This window comes from Coffea arabica, chromosome 1e, assembly GCF_036785885.1.
Source record: "Coffea arabica cultivar ET-39 chromosome 1e, Coffea Arabica ET-39 HiFi, whole genome shotgun sequence".
NCBI classification, from domain to species: Eukaryota; Viridiplantae; Streptophyta; class Magnoliopsida; order Gentianales; family Rubiaceae; genus Coffea; species Coffea arabica.
The window spans coordinates 46443399-46465088 of NC_092311.1; the positions used below are offsets into that span (position 1 = coordinate 46443399).

At 38.6% G+C, this 21690-nt stretch overlaps 3 protein-coding genes and 1 long non-coding RNA gene across 4 annotated transcripts; 2 read left to right on the forward strand and 2 right to left on the reverse strand.

Moving 5' to 3' along the window:
• The first annotated feature begins 7977 nt into the window (after positions 1–7977).
• Positions 7978–12377, forward strand: LOC113695366 (uncharacterized). The gene is made up of 5 exons (XM_027214429.2): positions 7978–8062; positions 8392–10256; positions 10358–10769; positions 10866–11818; positions 11896–12377. The coding sequence occupies exons 1-5, from the start codon at positions 7978–7980 to the stop codon at positions 12163–12165; spliced, it is 3585 nt and encodes a 1194-aa protein (XP_027070230.2). The 3' UTR covers positions 12166–12377.
• A 1527-nt stretch (positions 12378–13904) lies between these two features.
• On the reverse strand, positions 13905–14672 carry LOC113695370 (uncharacterized). The gene is made up of 2 exons (XR_011825374.1): positions 14161–14672; positions 13905–14054 (listed from the first exon to the last, which is right to left on the reverse strand). It is a non-coding gene; the product is annotated as an uncharacterized lncRNA (long non-coding RNA).
• A 151-nt stretch (positions 14673–14823) lies between these two features.
• Positions 14824–16286, forward strand: LOC113707402 (3-hydroxyacyl-[acyl-carrier-protein] dehydratase FERN, mitochondrial-like). The gene is made up of 4 exons (XM_072058584.1): positions 14824–15055; positions 15149–15697; positions 15779–15894; positions 15994–16286. The coding sequence occupies exons 2-4, from the start codon at positions 15407–15409 to the stop codon at positions 16103–16105; spliced, it is 519 nt and encodes a 172-aa protein (XP_071914685.1). The 5' UTR covers positions 14824–15055; positions 15149–15406; the 3' UTR covers positions 16106–16286.
• LOC113707396 (ruBisCO large subunit-binding protein subunit alpha) lies at positions 16287–20951 on the reverse strand. Its single transcript, XM_027229705.2, has 8 exons — positions 20588–20951; positions 20296–20482; positions 19320–19441; positions 18963–19170; positions 18710–18855; positions 18272–18578; positions 17539–17990; positions 16287–16916 (listed from the first exon to the last, which is right to left on the reverse strand). Exons 1-8 carry the CDS (start codon positions 20642–20644, stop codon positions 16626–16628), a joined length of 1770 nt encoding a protein of 589 aa, XP_027085506.1. The 5' UTR covers positions 20645–20951; the 3' UTR covers positions 16287–16625.
• Positions 20952–21690: the final 739 nt, after the last annotated feature.

A 21690-nucleotide genomic window follows, 5' to 3' on the forward strand; every position in this document is an offset into this window, starting at 1 on the left:
ATTTACTTTTTTATTTTATATGCATTACATCACAAAAAGTATTAGTATAATAATTATTTTAAATAATATTCTATCTAAACATACACATGTATTTACACGATACTCCAAAAATGATATAATGTCTGGGAAGATGTTCCAAACTTGCACGCGCAATTGTAAAAATCCGATTGGGAATTAAAACTGGTCCGTCCACGTAAACCAAGGACGGGGTTTTGCAGGCTGGCACGCTTTTCAAGAATGTGTCATTTCAATATTTCATAATTTCATTCGACTGTTCTCCCCATCTGAAAAGTATTGGGGTTTCCTCCACAGGCGTCAGGCAGTTTCTATCTATACTTTCAGCCTTGGACTATTTGAATATGGAAAATGATTTATGCACTTTACCAGAACCCCAAAAAAGATACCGCCAGATAGATAAAGCATTCGCAAATTAGCATCTCAACTTTTTTATTAAAAAAAAAAATAGTGAGTCCAAAGACAACGGCTAACGTGTTTTGGTCTTTTCATTCAAAAAAATATATATATATATATACACAACGTTAAAATTGTAGAGCATAAATCATCGCTTTTAAAACTTAAAAGATCAAATTACTATTGTACGAATTTTTTGATATATTAGTTGAGATTGCTTCAATACATGTATACGGACAGATGAAGGAGTACAATCTATCATTTATGAGTTTATTTTGATAACAATATCGACAGTTCAACTAAAGATGGTTATTACTGAGGTCATAAAGTTTAATCCTAGTTGATGACAATTAGTTTTTACTTTTGGGCCATGGGTCAAATTACAAATAGTACAAGGACTTAAAAAGAAAATGTAGATAGACTAGAGTTTCGGTCTATCCTTTTGTTTATTGTTTTGCGTAACCTAGCGGAGCCAATAGTGGGAATGGGAATGATCACAAGAAAAGAAAAGAAACTTTGGAACCAAAGAGGCAAGGTATGGTATGAAATCTGCTTTCCAAGTAAAGTATTAAAGTCACGAAGCACACGCGGCTTGGGGAATAATTGCGCGCGACGAACATTACTTTTGTTTCTACCTCAATAAGTAGCACCTGCACATCAAGGATGGGGCATGCAAAAGCAAACCTACAAGAAATGAAAATTCTCTAAGGCTTGAGCATTTTTTTTGGTCAATTGCGTCATTCTTAAGTAATATGTTTGTGGGCCCTCGGAAAAACCTCCTCGACTCCATGGTGTTGAGGATCGTTTCTTGTTGCTCTGTCCCTTTGTTGCAGCTCGGGAAGTCTTAGCTCTTGATCGTTCGGCTGTGACGTAACAAGATTGATAGGAGAAAACTATTTGATATGATTTTTGGCAAACCTAGCAGACATCTGCCACCTTACAAGGATAAGTCGGGTTCACGAGGAGTTTGGATACCAATGAGTACTACCATTTTTCCTTTTATAAATGTTCCTGGGGATGGTCATCCCGGCTCGGCTTAACTAAGCCGAGTTGTTTTCCTGCCAATAGTTTATAGTGATGGTCATCTCGGCTCGAGTCGAGATGATCCCCTCATCTCACGGGCTATCTCTATCCGTTCTGGTCATCACGGCTACACTCCGCCTGCGGATGACTGAGGTGACTCCTATATCTACTGTTTTAATGGCACTGTGCCTGACATGACAATCGAGATCTGGTCAAAGACCCTGACACCCACAAATAAACAGGATATCTGATAAGACCTGTCCCCTGCACAGACCTGTCCCATCAGATTGGTACGTTTAGTATTTGTCAGATTCTAGGAACTTGAATCCCATTATCCTTTCCTCCAAGTTGTCTCATATAAATATTGGAACCCCTCACTCGAAAAGGGCCAACTGAATATTCTGTAAGAATCATTTTCATTAGCTCCTTCCACTTTGACACCTATCAAAACTAACTAGATCGTCGGAGGAGAGTCGAGCGACACAACTGCGTCTCTGATAACTTGAACAGGTGACTTCCACGTAGCCGAGCCCCACTGCAGGAGAGTACTCCAGCCGTTCAGCACAGCTCGTTAAACCATAAATCACCTCTTCAGTCCCTCTTCCATTCTTTGAAGGTAACTGAATATATCTAAAACTTATTGTTTACTCACTGTCAAACTCCTTATCTCCTATTTCAGTAGCTAACTTAAGCATCAAAATTATACCAAGAGTATAACCCTACTTTGTGATCCCGTTATTTGTTGGTATCAAAACAACCTTACCGAAGCATTTATATCAGCTCAGAAAAGGCTGATCGGTGCCTGAAGAGTTGATTCCTAGGTTGACGAGCTGTGCCGAGCAGCTGAAGTTTTCTCCTGATCAAGGTGCAGCTACCTCAAAAGTCACCTGCTAAAATTATCAGAGACGGGGCTGTATCTTCCGGTTCTCCTCCGACAGTCTAGTCAGTACGGGTATGAGTTAGGATTGGGGTATTTTGAAGAGAGATTCTTACAGTATATTCCTCGTCCCCTTTCTGAGTGTGGGGAAATAATATTTATGGGGGATAAATTGGAGAAAAGAATAGTGGGCTCCAATTTCCTAGCACCTGGCAGGGATTGAGCATGTCCAACCTTGATTTGACAAGACGGAGCAGTAGACAGGTCCCGTCAGATGTCTTGTCCGTCATACAGGTGTCAAGTTCTTCAACAGGATCTCGGTTGTCGTGTCATGCGCAACCTCGATCCGAGGTACCAGTGGATGTGATAGCCACCTCGGTTACCCGTATGCGGTGTCTAACTGAAGTGACCAGAACTGGCAACGACCTGTCTTAGATAATAAACGACCGGTTCGATATGGCCAAGCCGGGATGACCATTCTCAGTGCCTGCACAATGTTCATATATAAGTTTGGATACTCAATACAAGAAACATCTATACTATATGATGATACGTGTAGGCTCAGAAATAGATATATTTCCAAATGTCTATAAGGGCGGTCATCTCGGCTCTACTCGGTTTAGTGATTGGTCGAGGAAACCTTCTCAAGGCCTATGCCACCTTGGCTCGTTGCCTCATCTATGGCCGAGATCAGTCTTCCAATGGTGGCTTCACCTCGGCTCGGCCACCATTCTCCTTCCACATCTCGGCTCTCCTCGGTTTAGCTGATTTCTGCATTATGGAATGACATGACGTGACAGAATGACATGACCACTACTATGTTTTGTCTATTAAGCTTGACACTATCCCTGTTAGTGTCCGGTCCATGGGAAGTGGAACTCATCATTCTTCCCACCGTTTTGTCTACTATAAATACCCTTTTATCCGTAAGTAAGGTACGCACACATAGAAACACACACACACTTGAGGTTCTTAAACCACTTTGAGTTTACAGTTGAATACCCGAACTGACTTGATCGTCAGAGTAGGATCGAGGGACAGAGCCCTGTACATTGTAGATTCGACGGGTGGATTCCTTTGACTCGGTATTTCAACTAGAAGTCACTTCTTCAGGTTGACTCAGTTCAACTATTCGGAAATCACCTCTTCAATCTACTTATTGGAAAAAAACAGGCAAAATTTTGAATTCACTAAAATAGAAATCTAAAGTGATTTGTGCTTGTCAAACTTTCTCAACGGTTAAACAACTGGTTGATGAATTTAATGTACTTCACATCTAATGGTATATATATTACCCCATTTCACTATCAAGCTGCTTGGCTAAACCATGCTCAGTTCTAACCATGCCAGTGCCAATTCCATCTATTCTGCAATCTCAGCTTTAACAGCAGTGGTTAAGCATTAGAATAAGGTTATTTTTGGCGACTCACAACAACCACCACACCTTAGCCCGGGGCATCCTGCGGGCCCTAACTCATCAACATTCATACATCCTCTAACAAATAGAGATGGACCTCATCAGCTACTACAACCAATTGTTTAGGGATGGGGACATCAGTGGACCAAGGATCTCCAGTTTAGATCTATTCTGCCGCTTCCTTCGAGGCAACTTTCATTGCTTTCTTCATACATACGAGGTAGCTTCAACCAGAAGGACAGAAATTGTTCCTTGCTGTCCTCAATGTGCGTACACAGCTACTCGAGTGCTTGAAGTGCCATTCTATAATGATGCTTCATATACTACTCAATATCAAACTTGATAAAGATACTTGAAATTACATAAATTTGATTTCGAATTAAGTAACAATATGTTGTAAATGTCTCATATTTCATTCTCGTGTTTGACTCATAGGAATGTGTAAATGTAGGAATAGATAGATAAGTTTCGAGCCATTGACTAAACAGAGAGGATTCAAATTTAATCAAATTTAAGGACACATTTATTTGAATTTTTTAATTATTATAAGGATTTATCTTTCATGCACTAAAATACATACACTAGTAGAAATAGATGCATATCACATGTATAAATTTTAAAATTTATTTTATATATAAAAATTAAAATATGCACTGTTGGTATGAAAAAAAAAGATTAATCCTTACGTACAAATATAGTAGGTTAGCTTGCTCCATAACATTTCCTAACCCTTGTAAGAGCCAAGCACCAAGACTTCATAGGCAATGACATTAGCAAGATAATGAGTTTGTTTGGATACGAGTTTATTTAGATGATTCATTTGAGATAATTACTGTAGTACTTTTTTTGTGATGTGATGTATGTGAAATAAAAAAATAATTAAAAAGATAAAAAGGTGGTTGAAATTTGTGAAGCAAATTATTTTATCTGAAATCAGATAAATCCAAACACGCTAAATGACTACAGAAGCGCGTTGTTGCCTCGTTTTGTAAAAGATTAATTTTTCTTTAATGAGTTCTACTTTTAGCACCCACAATAAAAGAAAAAATGGAATGGCATCAATAAGGCGAAACTTTTCTTGATGTAAAACATTTACCGAAACCGTTTGAGTTATGACTTGCCCAAAATGATGACTACATTTTCTAAACAACAAACACACCTTAGCATTAACCCCAAAAATACAAACAAACAAACAAAATTTCTATATTAAATGCAACATGTCAAATCATGATATTCATTTTTTCATATTAAATGCGAAACCCCTAAAAAATTTAGGAAATTGTAAATGTCAACTAATGATATTCTTTTTCTTCTAGGGTATTTTGTGGGAGGGGGGAAATTGGAACCTCCAGTGAAGAATTGTTCTCACAAGCTTTAGTATCACTTGATGTTGATAACGAATGCACTATGAACCCGAGTGATTTAATGAGCTGCTATTTTTGAAAGTAACATATTCGGGAATGAACATGGATCTGTTCTTTGTGTTCTTCGATTAAAAACTAAGGCACGTAAACTTTTTTGTCGAGTGATTTCTAGAACTGAAAAGCTTTGAACGTCCAAGAACAAGAATTTCTGTTTTTGGTGCGTACTACCATAAATGAGAATTGATTCTGCAATGTTATGCAGAAGGGCTGAAATTTCAAGCTTTATACATTCAAGATTTGATTCTTCCGTGCACTGTCATTTTCAGAAAAAAGTGCAGCATTTTGTTTTGCGGTTGAAAAAGAAATTGTTTGACAAAAATATTCGCGATAGCATCATATATTCTCGATTGAAAAGACTAGGGAAATCAGGGCTTTTTTTTTTTCCTCTCTTCTTAACGAATGAAAGACGACCTAAATGACTTTACTGCAGGGATTCCCATATGTTTTCTTTGTCCGACTTATTCTTTCCGCACTACAAAACCAGAACTTTTAAACCATTGTTGGAAGAAGATAATTAATATACTCAATTTGATTTGAATATATCTAACAAAGTGTAATTATATAATTAGTCCGTTTTCGTAACTAGGCGGTGTGAAATCAAACAAGTCTGCTGGGAACAATTTGTGAATGTTAATTACACTTTTCAAATGAGCACAAGTATGTAGGAGTAATATTTTGGTATTACAGCTTCAGTTTTTGTCTTTGATTTCTTTAAGCTTAAAAACACAAAGGCGTGGACTTTCAAATTTAAGTGGAAAGAAATTAATAAGAGTCATCCAAAGGTGTACCATATATTCTGATCCTCAGAATTAGTTCAGTGGAGGTCGAGTGTTGAACGTATATATGATCTGATATTGCGTTTGGATCGAGGGATCTGACGAAAGATTTCAAATTCTTTCGAAATTTTCTAATTACTTAGATTATTTAGAAGATATTTAAATTTATAAATCACCAATTATTCTAATATTTAAAATGTATTTAAATAATTGGAGTATTTTAAATTCAAATATTTCTCAGTCAATCCAAGCAATTACATAACGATTTGGATGAATTTTAAATTTTTAGCAAATTTTTCAATCCAAACGAAGCTATTAATGGTATACAAAAGAAAAGGCCGCTATAATATATTTATTAGTGATTAAATATGCCGTGCTCCAAAAAGAAAGAACAGACGAGAAAGCGCGATGCGTTTGTACGAATGATTTTAACTCGTCAAGTGATGATTCTAGAGCTGATTGTGCTCTGGTCCGGAAGACAAAAAAGTTGCACCATGAACTTGAGAATTTTCAATAGTAATAATTTCATAAAACAAAATTCTCCTTCGTTTACCTTCACACCAAGACTCTTGACGCGGAAGAAGCGAAGCAGAACCGGACGGGGAAAACCAATGAAGATTGTTGGGATTTTGAAGCAGTAATCAAATGGGGCCATATTCGAGAATCAGAGCATAACTTCCCTCAAGACGTGACTCGTATGAAAACTTTTTGAAAGAGGTAAACCTTCTTTGTTAATCAATCATTTATACCCATTGCCCAAAATAAAAGCACCCCAGCAAAGCAATGGACCACCAAGACAACTCCACATAAGGTGTGAACAGATTAGCAGTCTTTGTTGAATTTCTGTGTTGTCAAATTTTGGCTCCTTGCTTGGTCAAATGGACAGATTTCTCACCTTTTACATGCTAGATTAATTTAAGGGCTCTTTTCAGCAGTTAAGTAGGAAGCAGGTTGATTTTAACTTTCACTCATACATGAGTCTCTTATCAAAAGAGTAAATTAATGTTAAATGATTCAAGAACCAACCTGTTGAATCACTAAGCTGCCAATGGTTGAATCCGTCTAAGTATTCCAATCCCGATGATTTAGTAGACAGATACCAACTTTGAACTACCCTAATGCAATGTTCCTTGCTTTTTTGATCTTTTCTTTTGAGGCTACTTGCGTTTAGAAATAAGCCGCGCGTCGCGCTGGCTTCATCTCAATTTTTACTCATTTCGCTCATGAATTTTAAATGTAAAAAATATTTCTTTATGTTCCCAGGATCTGGTTAAACCGGTAGAGATATTAGTTAGGTGTCCATGAAATTCGACTTTCGAATTCTTACATTCTCCTTGTTAGGTTTGGAGTCTTTCTTGAATAAGGAACACAAAAAAAAAAAGGAATGATTTCTTATTGAAATAGCCGTTTTCCAATTTTGATATACTTGAAGAGACATTGAGAAATGAAAGAGGACCACCGCTTGCTTTCAGCAGGAATAGTGGATTAGAATTGTCCCTGTTAGATAAGATGGCAATAATAATAATAATAATAATACTGACAAACATAATCCAAATCGTGTTTTAATGGCAAATAAAAGAAAGAAAATGTCACTTTAAAATGATAGTGGACCTAAGAGCTGATTGTCGCAAATCTAAATATCGCTCCATTACGGGTTAATTCCACTTTGTCCCCTCAAACTTTGGGCGATTACCCACTTCAGTCCCTTAACTTCAAAATGGGACACTTAAATCCCTAAACTTATGAATTGCTCCCAGTTAAGAAAAATTGTTGACAGAATCCTGATTGCCGTTGGTGGTCGAAGTGCGTGGCAAACACTCTCCGTTAATGAAGATGGGGGAATATTGTTACTGAAAATGATAAGGACATAAACGTAAATTTGGGTCGTAAATTAAGGACAAACAAAGACAAATTCCAGAGAAGGGAAAGTGCGAAACAGTCAGAGAGTGGTCGTTTCTTTCCTCTGTCTTGGATGAAAAAATAGAGAGGAGGGGTAAAACCAAAGTGTGTAAAAATCCGAATGACTGAAAAACACTGAAGATTGCAAGAATGGGAAGAAAGCGAGTCAATGTGAGAGAAAAAGCGTCCGCGTCCGCAGCCAAACAATGGAAAGCAAAAGAGAAGACAAGTACTGGTATGAGAAAAATATTTTAGAGTTTTTTGTGTACTTTAATTGAATTTAATAATTGGAATTTGGGTAAGAATTTACGGTAGCAGTAGAAAAACGTTTTAAAGCCATAAGGATTGTTGAAAAGTTAGGGTTTTGGATGGTTGTGGAATGCATGTCCAAGGCATTATATATTTTTGATGGTACTGTTAGTGGGTCTGCATATTTTACTGAAAAGTGAGTGTTGTGGGAACCCTAATGTTCCTTCTGTTGAAGACATTGTGGTCCCAAATGCTAAAAATGTTGTTAATAATTAATGGGTTAATTATTAAAGATTTATTTTTTTATTTAACCAGAGTGTGGTCCAAATGACATTTTGCCCAACTCATTTTCCTTGGCGATACACCATCAGGGTGAGTTCAGAAGCTCTCCCAGCAAAGAATACGTGGGAGGAAGGGTAGACTATATAGACAACTGTAATGCTGAAAAATGGTCACTACAAGTGCTTGATGAATGTGCAGTAAGACTAGGATACCCGAAAGATGCTCGTTTTGGGTGGTATGGTAGGATTCCTGGTATGCCGCTTGAGACTGGACTATATTTTTGCATGTGTGATTGGGATTGTGATCTTCTAGTAAACACATTGCCACTGAATAGAGTGGCAGAGGTTTATCTACAAGTTGGCACTGATGATAATCCAGTGAGGTTTCAAACTCAAAAAACAGAGTATGTAGACATGCCTGAAGGCCACAAAACTTCTGCTAAGCAGGATACAAAAGATAAAGAAACATCTGAAATGGACAGTGACATAGCAATACTGGAAGAAGTTGACTTCAATGATATGGACAACAGAAGGAAAAATGTGGCTGATGACAACAGTAATGAAGTTGCTACAAACAGTCATGAGAATTTTGATTCCAAAAGTCCTAATTTGCAACAAGAAGAGGACAACAAGAGAGATAATGCAGGGAAAGAAGCACAAATGGCAACTGATAATGATATCCAAGCTGATGAGACTGATGTGCAGGCTGATAATAATGTGCAGGCTAATGATGATATGCAGGCTGACGACAAGTTCGATGATCCAGATTATACGGGGCAAGTTGAGGAGGATGTTTTATTTGATGAAGCCTTAAAGATTGGACAACAATTTGGCGTGCATAAAGGAGCTCCTGAAGTTGGACCTTCTACCAGCAAAGACAGAAGAAAGAAGAGAGCAAGTAGGGAAGGAGAAGCTGTTGACGAAGTAAATATTTGTGATGAGCCTGACATGGTTAATGTGGAGGATATGCAGTCAGAATATGAAACAGATTGTTCTAGAGAGTTGAAGAGTGAGAGTGAATCCGAAGACGAAGATGGTCGTAAGAGAAATAAGAAGCCTAAATTTTCAGTTTTTAATGAGAAAACTGAAATGAGAAGTCCAAGATTTAAGGTAGGCCAGAGGTTTTCATCAGTTGTTATTTTTAGGTTGGCTGTTAGAATCCAGGCTATTATGGAGGGAAGGGATGTCCAATTCATAAAAAATGACACATATAGGGTACGGGTGAAATGCAGAGGCTGTGAATGGCAAATTTTTGGCTCAAAAATGCAAGGTGAAAACACTTTCCAGATCAAGACACTTAGCAAGGAGCACACCTGTGGACGTGTCTTCCATAATAGAAACATGACATCAAAACTAGCTACCAGGTTGTTTGTAGATGAGGTGAGAAAAACACCATCCATGACAGTCCAGGAGCTCATGACTAGGGTGACTGAAGAATTAAATGTAGATTTCAGTCTTAAACAAGGCTATAGGACAATGAAAAAAGTAAGAGACATAATTGAAGGCAGTCATGAAAAACAGTATGCATTGTTAGAGGACTTCTGTGGTGAATTGAGGAGAGCAAATCCTGGATCGACAGTGTTCGTTGAGACGGATGAGGATGAGGATGGGATTGTCAGATTCAAAAGGCTTTACATGTGCTTAGAGCCATTGAAGAGAGGATTTCTAAAGGGCTGTAGGCATTGGATTGGGTTGGATGGGTGCTTCTTAAAGGATACATATGGTGGACAACTACTTACAGCCGTGGGTATGGATGGGGATAATAAAATGTTTCCACTAGCTTTGTCAGTTGTTAGAGTGGAAAATTATGACAATTGGAGCTGGTTTTTGGGATTGCTTGTACAAGATTTGGAAATATCAGATTCCAGTAATTGGTGTGTCATGACTGACAAGCAAAAGGTATGATAAATTGTATTAGCACTTATTTATACAGCAACTTTTTATTTAATAACTCAGGTACAACTTTTTATTTAAGCCAAGTTGTATTCAAACGTGTACAGGGACTAGTTCAGGCAGTTAGAGACAAAATGCCACAAGCTGAGCACAGGTGTTGTGTGCAACATCTATACACCAATTTCAAACAGATTCATAGAGGCCTGGCCTTAAAAGAAAGACTTTGGAAATGCGCAAAAGCTTCTTATGTTACCCACTGGAAAGTCGAAATGGAACAGTTGGGGCAAGAATCTGCAGCTGCGCATTCTTGGCTTGATGAAAAAGATCCCAAAACTTGGTGTAGAGCCCATTTTAGATGTGGATTGGATTGTGATATTTTGGTGAATAATATGTGTGAGTCCTTTAATGCAGTAATTTTAAAGGCCAGGTCACTACCAATCATATCCATGCTGCAGACCATTTATTTGTACCTGCTGAAGAGGATGGAGAGGAACAGGGAAGCAATGTCCAAGCACGAAGGTTAAGACACATTTTATTTATTTACTAGTATTAAGGTCAGTTCATAATTTCTTTGAGAAATTTATGACCAATTTATTGTTTTCATTTTGTATTCAGGTCTTCTTTGTCCAGCAATATTTGAGATATTGGAAAAGGCTAAGCAAGAGCAGTGTATGTGCATAGCGTCATATGCTGGGACAATGAAGTATCAGATAAGCTGTCCATTTGGGGAGCAGTATATTGTTGACATGGCTGCCAAAACCTGTTCATGTAGAAAGTGGCAATTAAGGGGAATACCATGTGGCCATGCTGTAGCTGCCATCAACAGGAGACATGAAGCACCAGAGAAGCATGTTTCCAACACCTACTTGAAGATCACGTATCTACAAAGTTATGAACCTGTACTTAATCCAATCAATGGTCCTAATTTGTGGGAGCACATAGACCTTCCAGCAATGAAGCCTCCGACTTATAGAAGATTTGCTGGAAGGCCAAAGAAAATGAGAAAAAAGGCTTCAGAAGAAGACAGACGGGACAGCTGTGTCAATCCAACTAAACCTCACAAGGTTAGCAAGGTTGGCACCATGATGAGCTGCAGCCGCTGCAAAAAATACGGACATAACAAAAGAGGATGTCCGGATAAAAATAAGCAAACCACTGAGGGGACAACTACAAGTTCAGCAAAGGAGAACAGTGATATTGGAGATACAGGCCCATCTATGCAGCCAAGTACTAACGAGGCTTGTCCAAGTGATGTGACCGTTGACATACTTGGAGTAAGTACGCAACAGAGTCACACAGGTCCATCTCAAAATTTGGATGCCAATCAGCCAAAACAAGGGGCACAAGAACCAGTGACAAAGAAAGGAAGAAAATGCTCATTTTGTCGTAAGCATGGTCACTCAAAGAATAGTTGTAAGTTGAGGCAATGGACCTTTAGGAGCTCACTGGACATGACTGGAGACTTGGGATTCAAAACTGTAAAAATACGGTCTGATGATCTGGAAAACCCATATAATCATGCTCAAAATAGTTCTGGGCATGTGGAAAAGAGTCCTACAACAACTCATGTAAGTGGTCTCCATACATCAGGTCTTTATTTATGGGTGTCATGTCTTATTGATTCATGTTATGTGCTTGTTTGCAGTTAAGCTCCAAAGCTGATGGTCGCAAACTTTATTCCCACAGCCACGGAGTAACGATGAGAGCACCACACTCATACGTGGACTTGGGGACAGCCTCTCATTCCAGCAGTGGACTTAAGCCAGCACAATTCACATGGCAAGGCAATTTGTGTGTTAACCTGTCTACATTACAGACAGCTGCGGGACATGCGAAGGAGTCACTTGGAATTGAAAATGTGCAGCTCCATGGGGATGGAAACCAATCTGTTAAGTTGGGAAAATTGCAGCAATAGGCCAAATAGCCTTCAAGCATGAACTAACTGATGCTGGACAAACCAACTCAAGAATTGTACAGGCATATAGCCTTTTTTATTTTGCAGATACAATCAAATTGGGCAGTAAAAGCCTCTGTTTTGCTAGTCCAGATGTGGCGAACTTTTGTTCAACTCATATAGTCCATTGGAACTAAGAATTTTTTTGTTAATATGGAATTTTTGTTAGCCTCTGTTTTTGGTAGCCTCTGTTGTGGAACTCATATAGCCTTTGTCTTGCTAGTCCAGATGGGTGAAATTTAGAGGCTGTTAATGTGGAATTTTTGTCATTCCTGGTATTGCTATTATGTATTGGATGATTTGTTGAATGATCAAAGGTTTTTGCTGAAAATTTTATGTTCTGAGTTGATTGCTGTTGTTAATGTGACATAGATTACTTGCAATAAACTTTACAAATTGGGACACTAAAATCCCTAAACAACAAATTCTGATTACATAGCAGGTCCAACGTTCACAATTATGGGACATAGCAGGTCCACTATATCCCTAAATTTGATACAATACATTTAAAACCCATCTACCACCACTCAGGTCATTTCACAAATACATTCATCAGACAAAACTTTCACCAGTCACAAAAATTCAAAACAATGTGGTACATGTTCACAAGCAAGATGGTTAAAATCCCGACTGTATAATAACGCTGAAACCCGCAAGCGGGATTCTGTGTTTTTCCTACTTCAACGTTACCTCGCATGCGGGTTAATGTTATATTTTATGGCGAGAAGAAAAAATTGGTAATTAGGATAAAAATATGGATAAAAATAATTGGATAACGCAACCGACCCAATTAACCCATCTACCACCACTCAGGTCATTTCACAAATACATTCATCAGACAAAGCTTTCGTCCTGTCACAAAAATTCAAAGCAATGTGGTACATGTTCACAAGCAAGCAGGTTAAAATCCCGCCTGCATAATAACGCTGAAACCCGCAAGCGGGTTTCTGTCTTTTTACTATTTCATTGTTACCTCGCATGCGGGTTAATATTATATTTGATAGCGAGAAGAAAAAATTAGTAATTAGGCTTTTTGGGCATTATAAGTCAATATTTAAATTAATGACAGTTAAAAAAAAGGGTTGTATAAATTGGCAGTTAAGTTTTCAAAATTAATTTAGACGAATTTGTAAAAAGTTAGAATAAATAGGTTGTAAACGAGCAATTGGGTTGTCAAACTCGTTTTTTGACATTTCCATTGAACTACATTTACCCATACCGGCCATGAATAGATGGGTATGCGAATCTTAAAATTTTACTTATGGATATAAATAATTGGGTAACGCGACCGACCCAATTAACCCATCTACCACCACTCAGGTCATTTCACAAATACATTCATCAGACAAAGCTTTCACCTGTCACAAAAATTCAAAGCAATGTAGCACATGTTCACAAGCAAGATGGTTAACATCCCGACAGCATAAAACGCTGAAACCCGCAAGCGGGATTCTGAAAGTGCTGGTAATTACATAGTCAGCAAAAGCAAGAATTTCCTTCCTGCACCACTCAAAAGGTCCACTACTTAGCAATGACAGACAAAGGTGGTCCCATATTTGAGCAAACAAAACGGGCAGTCCGGCATAAGCGGTTGCTTCTTCTACAACTCATTTTGGACCTTCTCCCCCAGATTTGAACAAAAACAACCACATGACAATGGCAACCCAGTGGATAATCAAGTACCTCCTTAGCTTCCTTACTTTCGATTGTTGGCACCTTGAATTTTCTTTCAACCTATCCAACTCAGCTTCCATCTTGTTCATCGACCTTAGCAGTCCAGGTATTATTTCTTTTGACCTTTGACACATCTCAGGATCAACCCAATCCCAGTATATGCAGCCTCCTTGTTCCTAGTTTGACAAGAACATTATGTTTGCAGACAAGATTAGGTGGCTGCAATTCATACAAACCCAAAATAAAAAACAAGTATAAACACAAAACCCTAATTTCCCTTACTCTGTACTTGGCACATCGACAAAACCTTCTTCCTGGGTTCATGGCAGTCCATGATGTCATCATCAATGTTTGCTTTCCACAATCACAAAATTGCCTCACCATTTCTCTTTGTTTGTTGAACCATGCGTTGGGTTCTCCTTTTCTTCTTCCTGCCCTGTGGATAGCAGAATGACAGCTTGGGTCTCTCAGCATACCGACCTGAAGTGCCCTTTTATGATTTGGATCGGGTCTACATTATCCATCTGAAGTGGGTAGCATGGAGGGAAACTTTCCCTCCATATTTCACCATTTTTTTTTAATCTATATATGTGATTTTTTGTGAATTTTCATTGTTGCCCTCAGTCAAAGGACAGTGTTTGCCACGCACTTCGACCACCAACGGCAATCAGGATTCTGTCAACAATTTTCCTTAACTGGGAGCAATTCATAAGTTTAGGGATTTAAGTGTCTCATTTTGAAGTTAAGGGACTGAAGTGGGTAATCGCCCAAAGTTTGAGGGGACAAAGTGGAATTAACCCCTCCATTACTGCTGAACATTTTAGTTGGTTGACCTGACCGGCCCAAATTTCCCGGTGTCTATTTTTGGCTGACGTGACTAAAAGGACAGCACCCTTCTTGTGCAGCAATTGCACTTGACCAATCTTTGCCGGTCATTAAAGTCACCAGCCAGGCCAAAATGGGGACCTTCATTTGTCACTCTTTCACTTTATGAATCAACGCATTATTTTATTTTTTCAGTTAACCGAGCTTCAAAGATCTTGACAGTACAATGTTCCTACAGACGGGTTTCACATGTAAGAAGGAAGAACAATGTTCCTGCTCATTTATTGTCTCATTTGTCTCTGTCAATTGAGGGAAGCCACGTCTGGTTTGTAAACTTCCCAAAGGAGATTATGTACGCTGCAAAAGCAGATTTACTTTAATGAAGCTCAGTTTTCATTATCAAAAAAAAAAAAAAGATCTTGACAGTACAGGTTTTTGTTTTCAGCTGTTGCAGGATTCATCAGTTTGTTGGACAATGTGGGTTTGTTATTCAGGCTTGACCCAAAATCATCATCCAGCCCAGACCCAATGCTATCAATTTGGATCACAAAGATAATGGGCAAACATTGCCTCACTTGCAAAAAAACCATGCTACTAACAACCAAGAACCGATAGCCCAAGAATAACTAACTCTTTGAAACGTTTTCCTTCTCCCCTCTCATTGATTTATTGTAACCAGCATCGACCGCATTCTACGTGTTTGATGAATTGCTTCAGAACAATGCTCAAGATAAAGCATCTAGCTTCTAGCTCCGGCCACTTCTCTGCTTTCTTGCACTCTTCATCTGCACCGAATGTGCTGAAAACCGGACAGGTTCTGAAGCTAGCCAGAACATTTTCAGACTCGGATGTTGTGGACTACTCCAAGCTAAGCTTGGACGGGAACCCTTTACATTTCGAACCTGAATGTGCCAGAATTGCCGGTTTCGCTGACAGACTAGTCCCAGGAATGCTCGTGGCTTCATTATTCCCTAGGATCATTGCATTTCATTTTGTCAGTTCTCTTTTTCGCAATTTCTCAGCCCAAATTTTGTGAACTTTTTTATTTTCCTTTTTAATTGATCGTTTCTTGTAGCCAGGGGCGGTATACGTATCACAAACCTTGCAGTTTAAATTGCCTGTTTATATTGGGGAGGAGATCACCGGTGAAGTGGAGGCAACAAGTATCAGGAAACTGAAAAACAAATACGTGTAAGTTTCACGAATTAAACCCATGATTTGTTAGGAAAATCCTATAAGCCTTGTGGGTTCATTACTGTTTCTTTTACATGCATACATGCATAAATCCAGGGCAAAGTTTTTGACGAAATGTTTCAAAGACGATAATACTCTGGTTATCGATGGCGAGGCCACGGCAATCTTACCTGCTCCGGCTTGGGAGAATTCACGGACAAGAGCATGAACCATTCTTCCACATCCCTGGAGGAAGGCTTCAACGGCAAGTTTAACTTCGACATTCTTATTTTCAAATTGTTATTTGGTGAATTGAATTCCCCCTTCTGTAATCTTCTGATGTTAAACACTCCAACGAGCGCTTTCCAATTCTTTTCCAGCTAAGGAATGATGCACAGAAGTTCAGCTCATGCTCGCAAAAATGTTAATCAATTTTGCTTATTTGAGTTTTTCGATGTCTTGCACACTCGCAGTTATACAAGATAAATTCCGATAAACTAGAATTGCTACCACTAAAGGGTAAAATTTAAGGCATCAGCAACAACACCCCTTTTTACCAATCATTGTAACTCTTTCCTCCATTCGCAATTTAGCCTAACCCACACAAATGACAAAATAATGAGAGGACCGTTTCCAGGGCCAGCTGACATGGTCCAACAAATCATGTTCTTCTACCTAGTTCCTCCCTTGTAGGACTTCTCAAAACACACTCACTGCCCAAAATTCCTGAAGAAGCTATATAACACTGATTAAATTGCAAGTTCTCCTTCTCGGGGAGCAGCTACAGGGGCCTTGGGTTTGGCCTTTTCCACAACGATGGCCTGTGTGGTAAGAACCATTCCTGCAACTGAAGCTGCATTCTGCAATGCACATCTTGTCACCTTAGCAGGGTCAATTATACCAGCATCTACTAGATTCTCATACTTGTCCGTCATCGCATTATAGCCGAGTTCCCAGTCACAAGACTTCACCTTCTCAACAACCACCTCTCCTTCAATTCCAGCATTTGTAGCTATCAAAGATGTAGGTGCCACTAGTGCCTACATCAAGAGATTTAAAAGAAAGGTTCACAGTTAGGCGTTACTGGAGGCAGGCATTTCACAACAACTATGCAACAGCAACAAAATTTGCGAACATCAACATTACTCCCATTTAAAGAGAAAAGCAAAACGTTTAACTGATAAAATGTTAATATTTGCAAACCACAGCCAACAAGCAGCAACACACCAGTTACATCTTTCAAGAAATTAGGGGAAGAAATTACCACCTCTGAGATTTAAAAATTTTTGATACTTTCCTATTCAATTTCTTGAAATATGAGGTCTTCTTTCAACTTTGAATCACTCCATCTCAATAATTACCAAGAAGGATGTCACCTAGAATCCTTTCCTAATTCCTTCCACCTAGCAATTTGCCCCACTGAGCTCTTCAATTCAATCTATAAAGATAACTAGTAAAGACTCATTTCTATGAATGACTTGAGGTAGCTTTGCCAAGTTAAGCTTGTCGGTCTAACTGTCTTGGAGTAAATCAACTCTACTACCAAGCCTACTGGAAAATAATTAGTGCATGTGAATCAGTAAAGAAAATCAACCAAGTTCACTCAAAATGACAGAAACAAAATTTTTTAGGGTACTTAAAGAGCTAAGGTGCATTCCTTACCTTTTGCACGATATCAGCCCCTAGCCGCTCATCAGCATCTTCAAGTTTGTCCTTAATTGCAGGAACGGAAGTTGACAAATGAACTAAGGCAGCCCCTCCACCAGGAACAATACCTTCCTCAATAGCAGCAAATGTAGCATTCTTGGCATCTTCAATTCGGAGTTTGCGGTCTTCAAGCTCAGTCTCTGTCGCAGCACCAACCTTAATAACTGCAACACCACCAGACAATTTAGCAATCCTCTCAGCAAGTTTCTCAGAATCGTATATTGAATCAGTCTCAGCCAACTCCCTTTTTATCTGTGCAATTCTAGCCTGTATCTCATCCTTTGATGCAGCATCAGCAATGATGATTGTTGACTCCTTAGTGACCGTCACCTTTCTCGCAGTACCCAATTGTTCAACTGTAGCATTCTCAATAAGCAGTCCCAAGTCTTGAGCTAGGAACTGAGCTCCTGCATTAGAAAGTAAACAAGAAAATTAGCAGATAACATTCTCAACTGACTGCTTTTTGCATTCTTACCCCAAGATGCATGACAACCACAACCATCCCCCCCTCCCTGCCCAACTAAAGAAGGAAATTAAAAAAGTGGTCAAGATTGTTTCCCCCTCTTTAAGTGCCAAACAAGCAACACTCTCCCTTCCCGTATGACTCCCCCAGATTCCCAAAAAGACCAAAGATGCTGAATAACATCTTTCATTTTCTAGCATGCATAAAATGATAATATTGACATACCAGTTACAATAGCGATGTCTTGAAGAAGGGCCTTTCTTCTTTCACCAAACCCAGGAGCTTTGATAGCAGCAACATTCAGGATACCTCGAAGCTTGTTAACAACTAGAGTGGCCAAAGCCTCTCCAGTGACATCTTCAGCAATAATGAGTAGAGGTGCCCTTATCTGCGTTGTTTTCTCCAACAATGGAATTATGTCCTTAATAGCAGAGATCTTCTGATCTGTGACCAATACCCGTGCATTCTCAAACTCAACAATTAGTTTCTCAGGATTGGTAACAAATTGTGGAGAGATGTATCCCCTATCAATCTGCATGTCAAAAAGAATAATGACCAAGTCATATTAAAATCACAATTATCAAGTAAACAAAACGCAAAGCAGGAGAAAAAGATTTTCATATCAAGACTTGGGAAAGGCATGGGGAAGCAGCTCGAACAGACCTCCATTCCTTCCTCCACATCGACTGTTGTCTCAAAGGAAGAGGATGACTCAATGGACAAGACACCATCAGGTCCAACCTTGTCAATTGCATCAGCAACCATGATTCCAATAGTTTCATCATTTCCAGCAGAGATAGTAGCAATGGCTGCATATAGAGGAAGAAATACATCAATACGAATCTCTGGTGACATCAAACTAGGAACTAAATGGACAATACATTTGGATCCACATAATAAGAGCCAAAAAATATACCTTTGATATCTTCACGACCTTTAACTGGCCTGGCCTTTTTCTCTAGCTCATCAATCAAACCTTGTACAGTTTTATCAATGCCTTTCTTCACAGAAACTGGATTGGCACCAGAAGTAACACTCAGCAAACCAAGCTTAATAATTTCACGAGCGAGAACTGATGCAGTAGTTGTTCCATCACCAGCAGAATCATTCGTCTTGCTTGCAACCTTTAGTATGTAGTTCAACATGTCAAAAACTTACTAGCAATTAACAGGGAAGACAATTATAGTTGTAAATTATCCGATAAAGCACCAAAATCTGGAAAGTACGTCAAACTACATCAACGAAATAGCAGCTGAGAAAACTATGATCCTACCTCCCTAATCAATTGAGCACCAGCATTTTCCATGGCATTAGGCAACTCAATAGCTCGAGCAATAGTCACACCATCATTAACCACCTTGGGAGCTCCAAATTCATCCAATACCACATTCCTTCCTGTGGGACAACAAACCACAAAACCTATTCATCTTTTTGAAGACATAAACTCATCATGTAGTGACATCAATCGCCAATTAAAATAGCAGGAAGTCTAAGCAGAACACGAAAATTTACAGCTATAGACTTTTAGCATTTTCATGCATTCATATGGAACAACAGCCAACCACACAAGAGAAGGTAGGAGTTCCTTAAGTTCCCAAGTTCTAGATTTTTACCCCAAACCATGTACCACCAATTAAAACAGATTATGGTAAAATCACCCTCCAACTCAGCCAATGCTACAGGAGTGCAGGATGGTTCAATTGCTCAGCATCCTAATTGTAATAAGGTACAAGTTTTGGCTTCTTAACAAAAATCATCAATAAAAATAAATAAATTCAACCATGACAAGATTGAAGTAAACATGATGCCAGTTGCTGAAAATCCTATTTCCATGCTGTCAAAGAAAATTAAGTCCAACATTTGTCTAGGTGGTGGTCGTTCCTTCTTTATGCTCAGAAAGCTCGCCATATAGAAATACTTAACCGACCATAAAGAACAATGCTTTTCACAGCTTACAGGTGCACATCCTAAAGCAATACACTCCAGGATGCCTAAGACGAAATCGCCCCAGAAGGTTTTTACGCATTCATTCAGTTAACAAATTGCAGTAGCACAGGAGCAATGACAAAAACCGAGACTATCCTTGCTTTGCAATTAAGTCAAGTGGGATTCAAGACAGACACTTTCTAAATATCATAAGCCCGCAAAACAGTTCAAAAAGAAATGCACAGGTGAAGCTAAATAAGTAACAGCACTTCAATCATTATCAGAGCTTGAAACAGAAAATTTGTCGTCGAAGAAGAAATTACCCCTGGGACCAAGAGTAAGACCAACAGCATCAGCAAGCTTATCAATTCCAGCTTGAAGGGCAATCCTGGAATTCTGGTCAAAGGCAATTTCTTTAGCTGCAGCCCTGACTACAAGCCTGCTTTTTGTGGGCTTGTAGTTAACCTTCTGCCCCTGCAATTGGTTCATCCTCGTTCCCCTCAAACCTCCCTGCCAGAAAAGCAAGACCCAAAAACATGAATCAGTAAAACTCCTAATAAAACCAAAAGCAAACAATAAAACCCAAGTCAAGAAAATCACCAAAAAAATGCTTACCTGTTTTGAGGGAGTGGACAGGATTGAGGCAGTGCAAACAGCATTGGTTGATGCCATTTCACCAAGATTTTGGGTAAGCTCTTGATGAATCGCTAGGGTGGGTTCTCTTGGGTGTTTGTGAACGGATAAGGGGCGAGGGAATGTAAAACGAGCAAAAGTGGGATTCGTTTGGTGACGATTTCTACTAGGGCTTATTAGGGGGTTATAGAGAGAGTGAGGAGTTTCCAGAAGATTCTTTTAGCTCGAGAACCGTTTAGAGACTGTTGTGAAGGAAAAAGCCGGGTGTCTTTTTCTGGGTGCTACTCTCAACCGTTCAAGGCTTGAGATAATAACTACTATTCGTTGCCACAGAGTCCCATGGGCGAGCCTGCCTTCACTACCGGTTCAAATAGTCATCACATATATGAGCAAAAATGTACTCCTATAATTCCATACTTTCCTGCATTTGATTACTCTTTTCTCGAGATATTTGCAAAAAAGGCATATACTATCGTTTTTAGAACAAACTAAACAAGATATGAAACTTGTTCTAAATATAAAAACTTGTAGTACTACTTTAGTCTACACATGAAAATTGAAAAAAATTTTGCTTTTTATATAGAATGCACTTGCATTCAAATCATCGCACTGCTTAAAAGTAATACGCTATTAGTAGATGATCGATAAGAATTATTATAAGTTAACTCGTTGGCTTGTGCGTCAGGTCCAATTTCTTAAATATTGTAAGTTAGCTAATACGACAATATAAGTTAAAATACTATTGATAGATGATCGGTATGAGTTAGCAACTGTGTAAATGTTATACATTGTCCTGTCCCTGAAATAGGGTAATCTTTTTCTTTCAAAGTTTTCTTTGTATAATATTTTATTCATTAATTATAAGAAATTTTTTATAGTGATATACTATCATACGTACTTGAAACATTGTCCAAAATATAAAAAACATTCAAAATTTCATGTTTTGTTTATTTACATGAATGTTTGTAATCATATTGGCTTTTTTCTTCATAAATCATTTCATTTTCAAAAGAGTTTCCTCATTTTCGGGAAAAAAAAATCCATCAATACTAATCAAGAGAAGTAAAAAGGAAAACCATTATGAA

Coding starts and splice junctions, on each gene's coding strand:
- LOC113695366 (XM_027214429.2), top strand. CDS start 7,978: ATGGGAAGAAAGCGAGTCAATGTGAGAGAAAAAGCGTCCGCGTCCGCA. Junction 10,770..10,865: donor AGCAATGTCCAAGCACGAAG/GTTAAGACACAT, acceptor TTTTGTATTCAG/GTCTTCTTTGTCCAGCAATA. Junction 11,819..11,895: donor AGAGTCCTACAACAACTCAT/GTAAGTGGTCTC, acceptor GCTTGTTTGCAG/TTAAGCTCCAAAGCTGATGG.
- LOC113707402 (XM_072058584.1), top strand. CDS start 15,407: ATGAATTGCTTCAGAACAATGCTCAAGATAAAGCATCTAGCTTCTAGC. Junction 15,698..15,778: donor GGATCATTGCATTTCATTTT/GTCAGTTCTCTT, acceptor CGTTTCTTGTAG/CCAGGGGCGGTATACGTATC. Junction 15,895..15,993: donor AAACTGAAAAACAAATACGT/GTAAGTTTCACG, acceptor GCATAAATCCAG/GGCAAAGTTTTTGACGAAAT.
- LOC113707396 (XM_027229705.2), bottom strand. CDS start 20,644: ATGGCATCAACCAATGCTGTTTGCACTGCCTCAATCCTGTCCACTCCC. Junction 19,442..20,295: donor TCTTACTCTTGGTCCCAGGG/GTAATTTCTTCT, acceptor GTTGTCCCACAG/GAAGGAATGTGGTATTGGAT. Junction 19,171..19,319: donor GTGCTCAATTGATTAGGGAG/GTAGGATCATAG, acceptor TACATACTAAAG/GTTGCAAGCAAGACGAATGA.